Genomic DNA, 11,188 nt, shown 5'->3' with positions numbered 1-11,188 from the left:
GAACACCCATACCACCACCACTCTCAACCCACTTTAAGCCACCAGCAACCCCTTACCTCCCGCCAATACCTACAACACGCCACAGGACCCCACTACACACCTACCACCTGCACCCGCACACCCCCCCTTACTATCATACACTCCACACCCACAATCTAATAACACCTACCCAACGCTATCACCAACTACTATAACCACTCCACACGTAAGTAACACGACCGCACACCAACCCATCTCCTCTATACAACTGAAACGAATCGTCCGTACCACCCCCTTGACCCCACGGCGTCCGCCCCCTACCTCTGCCGCACCGCCCCCCACAACACCAAGCCCCCCAATATCCCGCCTACTCTCCCCCACCACCAGACTATATCACGGGACCCCTCGCACACGACATCTCCTGCGCACCAGATCATACGCCACTCCTCCGCGGCACCAGGACCACGTCACCTGACTCCCAACCACGCACCTCCACACCACCACCACTTCTCGCACCCCCCCACCATCCCGCATCGCAACAAAACCACACCAGAACACACCGAGCCCCAAACACCAAGACCGGCAGCCCCTCTCATCCACCTCAGAAGCATTCAACCACTGGCCAGCCAACCTACTCACCTCCACCCAGACGATCACAATCAAACCCCCACCTATGCTATAGCTCACCCGCACCCCCGTAAGCCGTCCTAGACTATCCAGGGGGGGCAAGACAAATATGAGATGCTGACGAAACAGTAGTATTCTCTCCTCCTCCCTCCATTCCCCCCACACTCCTCGCCCCAAGCATCGATCAGAGAGGGGAGGCGTGCTGTCTGCAGGAGACGTGTAATCTCCGCGGAGGTGTGATTGAGTCTGGAAGTCCAGACACAAACAGACAGGATATTGATCACACAAACACAACGTGGGGATCGTGTGTGTTTCACCAGGAAAAGTCCCCCTGTACCTCTACTAGATCATCTATTTCAGGAAGAGTGTGACTGGCTGGAACATGGCAAGATGGACAACAAGAAAGAGGAAGCGAAACGAAAAGGGAACAAAAAGGGAAGTAAAAGAGAAAGGAGAAAAGCAGAAGAGGAGTTTTAGCTCGAGTCAGTTAAACAAGTTCAGAGCAGCTTGCTTTCCCTGAAGACCTACAGATGTAGGACGTTCATTTGATCACACTTTGGTTGCTGAGAATTTTCCTGCACGGCAGGAACTGCGAACTTATAGTGGGTGAACTTCAAAAAGGCTTTTAAAGTTTGTAATTTAAAATGTCAGACTTGATTTGCCCTAACGGAAAATGTATCAGCCCTGACAAAAAGTGGACCATTCATTAGAATTCACATAATAATTCACATTTCCTGTTGCTGAAGGATTATTTTCCTGCTGTGGCAAACTGGCTCAAATTCAGATGTCTCCATGTCCACACAGTCAACTCAGTCACTCGCCAAGGTGTGTATGTGTGTGCCTGTCATACCGTAGTGCTGGAAATTGCCAAGGACAATACATAAGTATCACGATGTATTGCGATTCACACGATTCTATATGTATTGCGATTCGATACTGTGATTTTATTAGCGATTTCTCACCATATGTCTGCTGAAGAGGGACAAGAGAGAGTCATGAGAAAACGAGTTTTGATCAGACATGAAAATAAAAGTGCTGAAAACAAATTGGTTCCCTATTTAAAAAGAAAATGGAGAACAAGCTATGAAGGGAAAATACTGGCGTTTTGGTGCAGGTACAGCCAACTAGCGCAAAAATAATATTGCGTTATTGTCAAAACGATACGATATATCGACAGAAATAATATCCCGATGTGTAACTGTAACGATTTCTTCCCCAATCACTGTCCACCATACCAGGCTTGCTAGTATTACTCCTAGTGCTGTTATTACTATAGTACTACTCTTAGAACCGTGTACTGTCAGCAGGCCGTCCCAAACCCATCACAGCTCAGCGCAGCGTGGTGTAGAGCAGAGCGGCCTGCCACACATTACAGCAGAGGATTATGGGTTTAGACAGGAAGAGGATCTGACAGCGGCCAGACGCTTTGGTGAGGGAGGCCACGAGACACTCAAACAGCGCCGACAGTGAGCCTCAATCTTTCCTTCTAATCCACTGGCTGTGTATCCATGTTATTAATGTGTTCTCCCTGTCATATCACAGTGTTGAGAACCGGTATTATTAAAAGACCTGAAGGGTGTTTCCTTTCCTCTTCTCTCCTCTCCTCTGCTCTCCATTCCTCTCTTCTCCCCTTCTCTCCTCTCCTCTCCACTCCTTCCTTCTCTTCACCTCTCTTCCCCTCCTCTTCTCTCCGCTCCCCTTCTATCAACCTCTCCTCTCCTCTCACACAACAGGAGGAATTATAGAACCAGGTGTCACGCTGGGAGAGATAATCACCGTTCTGCTGTGTGTGTGTGTGTGTGTGTGTGTCCGTGTTTTTGGGCAAGGTTACACACTGCAAGGTGCTGCAGAGTATTCCGAGCACAAAATCACCACCTGGCATTGTTGGCAACGGGACACAAGTACCCACATGGACACACAAACACACGAGGACACACACAAAAGGACACAAACACACACAAAGGAAGACATGAGTGTAAATTCAAGTCAATGTTGCTCCATGTAAATATTCCTAGTGTTGACGTGACAGTGTGGTGAGAAGGCAGACGGAGCGACAGTTTAAGAGGCATACACCAAGCCCAGCACTACTGAGTGTGTATGAGTGATGGATAACCCTGCACTGCCTGGACACACACACACACACACACACACACACACCTGGGTCAGTAGGGGGAAAACCTCACTCTGTCCAGAGATGACCAGGCCATGATCTCTCTCTCGCTCTTTCTCTCTCTGTAGTCAAACCCTCTTCAGATGATATCAGTTCACATCTCCCTAAGCTGCTTACGCAACGCTGGCTTAACAGCACCGACAGAGTGGTAGTGTGTGTGCGTCTGTGTATGCGCGTGTGTGTATTTTACTTGAGCTGGTGGTCCTTGGTGCTGCGTGTCTTCGTAAGGAACCTCTCGGCCAGTTTCTCCAGGTTACGACTGTAGTCCATCTCGACCTCCGCCTTCTTCCTGAAGAAGTCCTGCAGGTCCTGCAGCAGCTGCACCCTCAGCTCACACTGCTGGTCCAGACATTTCAACTGCTCCACCAGCTGGGCTCGGATCTCTACACAGGAAGGGAGGGGTTAGAGAACAGGGTCAGAAATGCGTGGCGCAGTCCTCGTTTCACAGGAGCATTGTAAAACAAGTTCTCTCACAGTGAACCGGCCTTAACGAATTTCGTTTATTTACATACCGGATTTGATGGGAGTGGGGGGGGGCTGGCCCGGTCATGGCGAGAAGGGATCCAGCTTTTGTCAAATTAACGTCAAAAGGTGTCTTTTTTTTTTTGCTAACCCTAGCCGTTTGCCAAACCTTAACCTATTTAATTAATTAATTAAAATGTTAATGCCTAGTCTAAATTAAATTAGAGAGGCCTAGATTGTATTTAAAAAAAAATATTCATACAAATAGTCTATAATATTAAAAAATATTCATACAAATAGTCTATTATATTAAACTAATATTCATACAAATAGTCTATTATATTAAACAAATATTCTATTCTGAAGTTGTGTTTTATTTTTGTGTAGGCGACCTGTTTTTCTAGGCTAAAGATGATTTATTGCAGGGCTGAAGACGCAGCGGTCAATGTTTCACTTTTCAATAAAACATTTAATGTTGTTATAAGAACATTGGTCTACTTTATTTTATTACAACTTTACAGGCTAATTTGTAGAGTGCCACATTTTTACTAACGGAAACCCTGCTATGTATGTGTTTGTGTGTGTGTGTGTGTGTGTGTGTGTGTGGGTTGTGTGGGTGTGTGTGTGTGTGTGTGTTTATGTATGTATGTATGAATGTGTATGTGTGTGTGTGTGTGTGTGTTTGAGTAAGGCATCACACACACTGAATGGAGAGAGAGACTGAGGCCATGCCAAGCAGAGGATCCTGAGCGAATGTGAAGGCAGCATTTCAAGTCTTGAGGACACACACACGCATGATGCGAAACTGGATTAGGGATGACAGATGACAGACTAATGCTATGCTCTCATAGCTGCCTGGCAGACAAGAGGGCTTGAGATTCTATGAACCCCTCAGTCTTAAAATAACACACACACACGATCAGCGCTCACACAAGCACACACCCAAAACCGTACACACACGCACACGCACACACACACATAAACCGTTGTTCGTGTCCTACCTTTACACCCCCTGCTGTATATGAAGCGGATGGCTTTAGCTTCCATATTGCTGAGCCTGAGTGAGTGTGGCCACTGTCTGACACTAACTCTCAGCAACTCTGCTCTGCTCTGCCGCTTACAGCTGAGAGGACAGTTTCACAAAGCCACAAAGAGAAGTGGGATTTACAACTATCTGTCTGACTGTAAACTCTGTCTGAAAGCTATGCCCTCCCTCCCTCCCTCCCTCCCACACACACACACACAGACACACAGACACACACAGACAGACACAGACACAGACACACACACAGACACAGACACACACACAGACACAGACACACACACAGACACACACACACACACACACTGCAGCCTCCCATCTTGATATTCATTCTCTGCTGATTAGAGGGTAGACTGCCTTCGAATGACATCATCTAGTTACAGTACATGATGCAGACACACAGGTCTGTGTGTAATAAGGCAGGTGTGTGTGTGTACTACAGTTTGGCTTGCAGCCTTTGTCTACATGTGTCTGTGTTGTGTGTTGAATGATGTCTGCTGTTTGTGTACAGTAATTTGCTGTTTGCTGGCTGTGTCATCTTGAATGACGGGAAATGATTCATTGTCATGCCTGGATGCGGCACACACACTACACACTACACACTACACACACACACACACACACACACACACACACACTTTGGCCTGTAATTACCCAGACAATGCAACAGGAAGACACACACAACACAGGCAAACCAGATACATACCAAATGACTTGCACAACTTATTTCACACAAAAATAGAGAGAACTGAGAAAAGACTCATAGAAGAATATGAGGGAAAGGGGAAGAGAAATGGAGAGAAACAGTAGAAGGGGGACAAGAGAGAGACCAGGAGGAGAGATGATTAGTAAAAAATGGTTACTTTTATATGTCCACTCTCTCAACTTCTATCCTTTGTACCTCTCAACCTCTTCTTTCTCTGATGCCCTATGTTTGAAGGAGGCTGTCTTGCCTTCGACCTGGATGATAAGTGCTCTCTCACATGTCCAACCTCTTCCTCTCCTCCCTGCTTCCGCGTCCGGTAGTATTACATTGCTTTACGTTCAGCTGGCTCTACCAGTCGTACTCTCTCTAAAGGAGTTGAAGGCGGTCGGGAATCGCTGTGCAGGTATATTGTAGGATTTGGAGGTACATCCTATTGGATCCCTGTGCATAGGTCAGCGATTCAGTGTATGATACAACACAGCGTCGGCTGGTCGCCTGGATGTGTCTAAAATAAATATACTAGAACGTCTTTAGTACGCGTGGTTAAATTTAACTGAACCAGTACCAGAAGTAGTACTTCTCATGACCACCGAAGGACTTCCGTATGACCTTAACAAAGTACCTTCTCTCTGTAGCCTCTCAATGTGCATTAGTTATTGATAGTAAAAATAATATGTGTAATGTATTTTCTCTCTTCAGGGTAATAGGGTGTGTCTTGCGTGGAGCAAGCCCGTGCGCCACTCCAAACCCACAACATGGAGCTGGGACGAAGCGTCCGTCTGCAGGATGAGGCCACGACGTTCAGCTGCAGCTGGTCTCCTTCTAAACCCCATAGCCCAATGCGCTTCACGCCCGTCTGCACACGCTAGCGTGGTACTCCATGCTCCATCCATACCGGAGGAGAAGACAAGTGCGCTGGACCGCCTTGCGCTGCTGCAGAACCCAGGTTCAAGAGTAGCGCGCACACACGCACACACTGCTATATTAAGACTGCGCAAGTAGCATTTGCTGGGGCTCAGACTGGGTGCCTACTGATGCCACGCCATCAGGACACACTCTTTGCCACTAAGGGATGAGCTTCCTATTTTCGGTTGTACTGTCTTACCAAAATATCAGAACTTGCAGAAATGCGAACATATAATGTTTGTCATATGGTATCTTTACTTATTTTTCTTTCTAAATTGGACTATGTTAGACTTACTTAAGAATATAGTAGTTCCTGCCTCTAACAGAACCAGCGCATGGATGAAAGTGGACAAGCCAAATATCTTGGTAGATACTTGAAGTCGTAGAGTAAGTTTTGTAGGGAATGTATCAAATAGTCTCAAAATTTATCACCTGTTACTTGCTGCTTTCATCAGTTTTTATATGATATCGGTTCAATTCTCGCATAATAACTTTCTCTATGAGTTTATGAAGAGAGTGATAGCCAATATGAAATATGCATAGGGTCCGCTTCTCTTGCCCTAGCAAAATAGACCTGAATGCCCCCAAAACCTTTCTTACTTAGACACCACTCTTGTAGCCTTGCCGACAGATAGGCCAGGCTTGACAATCATGTCGTAGAATTACTCTATCGTTAACACAGCGGTGTTGCATGTGTTTGGCGAGCGTCATGAGGCTGGAGATCACCTTCTGTCTGTGCTTGATTGAGTTTGAAATAACAGCATGGAGAGACTTCCAAAAGGCAGGGTGAGTGCCTCATGGAAGTCATTGGTTCTTCTATCTGTTGCTCTGTGTTTTACGCTGCAAGTGGAATAGTCTCACGTGTCCATCATTCGCTTTGGCACAAAAAGGGCTTCAATACACGCAGAGGATCTTGCTGCTCACGCTTAAGCACTTGTCACTACAATCAATACCACTCCTTATGAGATCATCAAGAACTTACAAGGAGAAGCAGGACTTCAATCGTTTGTGCACACGCAAAGGCCACACGAGGTCCAGCAAGCACCAGTGACCGTCTCCTAAAGTTGATTCAGCTGCGCGGATCGGTGGCACCACAGTACCATGAGGCGTTCGCTAAGGATGTGCAGTCTAGGCCAGGTGGTGAGTGGCATCTGACGCTCAGTTGAGGGAGATATCTTATGGAGGATTGCGCTGGTGTCAAGAAAGGCGCCCAGCTCGAATAGAAGCCCACTTCTCTTCCCAGGAAAAACATCAGCCGGGCAGACCTGTACTTGCTTGCAAAGGTTACACGGGATTGGACTGCCCTGGGGTAAGCAAGATGTTTTCGTCTGATGAAGTCCCTTTCGATTCGCTTTCGGGATCCTGGGCATTCTGGAAAAAAGCTTTGTCCGGAGAGCACATGTGTGAAGCTGGATAACATCAGTTCTGTGTCAATTGTACATACCAGTACAATGTACTCCTGAGTCCATTCAATTCTCCGTGCTCGCGCGCTTGTGCTCTTCTCATGCATAGGGAAAGTGGGCTTCACTCACAACTCTCTCCTGCCTAGGGAATACGGTCGATAATTAAGAGATGGTTACCGGGGGAAACACATCCTCCAAAAGGAGTCGGAACTTCTTAACCAACCAGTTCGGGGATTATTCTTCAGTACACCTGCCCGTCCCCCGCTCTCCCAGCCTACGGTTTGGAAACCTCCACTCTTTTATTCTGCTCATTCTGTTCATGAGAATATTGTGAGGTAATATTATGAGCCTCAAGCCCGCCCGACTGCCAGTATTATCTCCCTCCATCGCATGGAGAACAAAGACCACTGGCCTCAAGGGATAACACTGGTCGTCTCACTGAGATAAAACGACACTGCACGAACAAGCAAAAAACATTGAGAACACGGCAAGCCGACGCAAGCACGAGCGCACGACGCAGCAACGCACGAACACAACACACCACACACCACTCCGCACAACACGACACACACACCACACCAACCATGGTAACACAACAACACACCACGAGAAAGCACAGGTTTTCCTTGAAACGCTTTTTCCAGGAATGCCTTAACTAACGTATCCTGTGACGTTAGCCTGCAGGGGGTTGGAGTACAAGGAAACAGGCCAACGAAGGTTTCCTCCTCCAGGAACTCCGCTGTGTCCTTGGTTTTTTAGAAAAATGTTGCGTGTGTGGTGTTTTTTACATGACTTCTCTAACTATATCCGCGGTGTTCGTGTGGGCAAGTAACTGTGTGTCTAACGTTTTGTATTTCAGCCAGATGTGTGTGTGTGTGTGTGTGTGTGTGTGTGGTGTGTGTGTGTGTTGTGGTGTGTGTGTGTGTTTGTGTGTTGTGTTGGGTGTGTGTTTGTGTGTGGTGTTGTGTGTGTTGTGTGTGTTGTGCTGTTTATTGAGTGAATTCCTGGCTGTGCCACCAGTTTTCTGGCTTTTGCACACACTCTCCATACTGCCGTAGTGATCTAATCAAAATATAAGCATATGTTGTGGTGGTGGGGATTTGACTTTGTTTGCGCTATGTGGTTTATTACTTTACAGAACATATGGTGTGTGTGTTGTGTGTTGTACGAAGCCGGGGGTACATTTGTCTCTCTTCTAATGCGAGCAGACCAGATTAAAGGCGGCTTTCAGGAGCTGTCTGGCAACGCCGAGAAGTTGACAGACTGGCAGACAGGACGTGTTGTGGTTCTGTGTAGGCCTGGAGTCGGAGCTGCTCTGTCCTGGAAGGACCTGAATGAAACAGAGTACCAGTTTTGCGCTGGTAGGCAGTGCTGCTTTTACTGGTCCAGAGATTTGTGATAGGCCAGAGGCATGGTCAGGGTAGCCGTATACAGTATGTATCTGCGCCGAGGCCTCGAAGTGTCTGCGTGTGTGTCCTTTTACAATGGCTCACTGCTGTTTAGGCATGAAGCTGGTTGACCTGCTGCCTGCAACCATGTACATTGGTAGTAGTGGTATGATGAAATCAGTGTGTGACTGCATAGCGCTGTCACAGGGACGAAGCTGTTTCCTATGGGTTTGGGTGGTCTCTTGTTTTCATGCGCTTTTTGGTTTGTCCCGTGTAAGGCTGTGCTCACGGCTTCTCGTACACTGGGGATCTACAGGAGTCTGGGGTTCCAGTCTGGTCTGGAAATTATTTTAGCTTCCCTCTTCCCCACCTCTCTGTCTCCCCACCCCCCTCCCCCTCTCCCTCTCCTCTCCTGCTGAATAAAGCTCACCTGTAACTCAATATGGATGTGGTGATAGGGGAGAGGTTGCTCGTTCTGCCTTTGTTTCTCTGACTATCCCTCCTTCTCCTCTGTGTGTCCACATTCTTCCTCCTTTCTCCCCACAGGCTTCCTTTTTTCCCTTAACCTCGTTCGTTTATTTCCCACTTTACTTCAAGCAGGCTGTCTGTCAGTAGACAGCATCACCCGTGTCCTGGTCCCTGCCTTCCTGCCGGTCCAGGATACTCATTGGACAGATGGCTCTGTGGGTCCGCCTGTCTAAGACACTCACATTGTTTTTCCTGTTGGCGTGGTGTTGTTGTTGTTGCTGTAGTTAGTAGTGTTTTGATCTTAGGTTAGTGTGTGTGTGGTGTGTGTGTGTGTGTGTGTGTGTGTGCTGTTGTTGTGTGTGTGTGTGTTGTGTGGTGTGGTTGTGTGTGTTGTTGTGTGTGTGTGGTGTGTGTGTGTGTGTGTGTGTGTTTGGGTGTGTTTGGTGATGTGTGTTGGTGTGTGTGTGTGTGCCGTGTGTGCCGCCGCGTGTGTGTGGTTCAATTGTGTTGTCTCGGGTGTCAGGTCCTATTTTGAGTCCATCTCTGTGGAACCAACCTGTACACCCTCCCGACCCTCAGCCTGCCACCAATGTGTTGCCCACAGTACAGCTTCGACCCCAGTCTTACCTCAGGAACGCCCTGTCACATCTCTTGCCCTATTCCGCTGACTGTTGTCTCTCACACCCTACTTGTGGAGCCAGACAACGTGAGCATTACGGTTGTTGTTTGGGACTGGTTGAAACATGAGGAGTAACTACTTGTAGGGCTTATATCGGGCCAGAGAGCTCTTCACATCAGGCAGCCATCCCATTGGCTCTGAGTGGCTTTGGCGAGTCCTGCCTCAGGATGTGGAAAGTCTGGACAGAGGGTCAGGTCCCGGGGACTGGGAACTGTTTCTGAAGACGTACTGCCGTGATCTCAGTTCTTGTTGAATTGTTGTGTGCCTCCCCATGTGAAATAGTGTGTGTGCGTGTGTTGTTGTGTGTGTGTGGTGTGTGTGTGTGTGTTGTGTGTGTGGTGTGGTGCAGTGCTGTTGTGTGTGGTTGTGTGTGTTGTGTGTGTGTGTGTTGTGTGTGTAGGTTGTGTGTGTGTTGGTGTGTGTGGTGTGGTGGTGCGTATGTGTGTGCGTCTGAAAGAGAGGAACTGTCAACTATCAGTACAGGTGGTGGCAGGGGTAAAGTCTGCCCTATTACATAGTTTTAAACCGCCATACGAACATCATTTTTAAACCACACCCTTCCCCTTTCCTTTCCGTCCTCCTCCATGCCCCGGCCCCATCCCCCTCAATCCCGTCGCACCGCTTCCTCCTTTCTTTCCACCACCCATCCCTGTTCTCCTCTACCTTCTACCTTGAACGCCAAGAACATCTAGGTGGCTGGGGATGCTGTGGTCTGGGTGTAGGCCCTTGGCAGCGGGTTCTCTCGGTGGCAGGTCCTTCAAGGGGGGGCTCCTGGGTCCTGGGAGGGTGTTCGCCTGGTCTGGGGCGGGGTTCCTTTGCTCCGTTGCTCCTGTGTGGAAAGTGCTGGGGGCTAACGATTGGGCGGTTGGAAGTCCTTCAGGTTCTGGCACAAGTTGGGATTGCTTGCCTTGTAGCGGTTTGGACCCTGTAAGGCTATGGTCCAAATCCCAGGGTGGAGTGGTGGGCCAGGTCGACAATGAGGTGGTTTTTGAGGCACAGTCTCGTGGAAAGGCGTTGCCGTTCACCCCCGTATGGTGGCAAGGGTATTTTCGTTGGTGCACTTTGGCGGAAAGTGGATATAAGCTTTTCAATTTCCTCCTTGCAGTGCTGGGGGCCACCTCTTTCCCTGCTTGGGCCTCAGGTCATTTGTTGTGCATCCCCCCTCTCTCTCTCTCTCTTCTCTTCCCTGTCCGTTCTTCTTCTCCTCTCTCTCTCTCTCTCTCTCTCTTCTTCTCTCTCTTTCTCTTCTCTCTTCTCGTATCTCTCTCGTTCTCTCTCTCTCTTCTCTCTCTCCTTCCTCTCTTCCTTCTCTCCTTCTCTCTCTCTCTCTCCTTCCTTCCTCTCCTCTCTCTCTCTTG

General features: G+C 48.3%; 1 protein-coding gene across 2 annotated transcripts in view; it reads right to left on the bottom strand.

Annotated features, from left to right (window-relative positions):
• The window catches only part of LOC111969825 (SLIT-ROBO Rho GTPase-activating protein 2C-like), a 109,051-nt gene that overhangs the window by 25,284 nt on the left and 72,579 nt on the right, over nucleotides 1-11,188 (bottom strand). The window contains exons 1-2 of one of the 2 annotated variants that reach the window (XM_070445539.1): nucleotides 4,240-4,385; nucleotides 2,967-3,159 (exon numbers count right to left, since the gene is read on the bottom strand). In XM_070445539.1, the coding sequence (XP_070301640.1) occupies nucleotides 2,967-3,159; nucleotides 4,240-4,285 (239 nt within the window). In that variant the 5' untranslated portion in view covers nucleotides 4,286-4,385. Of the gene's footprint in view, nucleotides 1-2,966; nucleotides 3,160-4,239; nucleotides 4,386-11,188 lie in introns of those variants that run through there. The other variant, XM_023996119.3, reaches the window with a different exon arrangement.

Source organism: Salvelinus sp. IW2-2015, linkage group LG11 (assembly GCF_002910315.2).
Source record: "Salvelinus sp. IW2-2015 linkage group LG11, ASM291031v2, whole genome shotgun sequence".
Classification (NCBI taxonomy): Eukaryota; Metazoa; Chordata; class Actinopteri; order Salmoniformes; family Salmonidae; genus Salvelinus; species Salvelinus sp. IW2-2015.
Note: the sequence above shows the minus strand (reverse complement) of the source record. Positions and strands in the feature narration are given on the sequence as shown.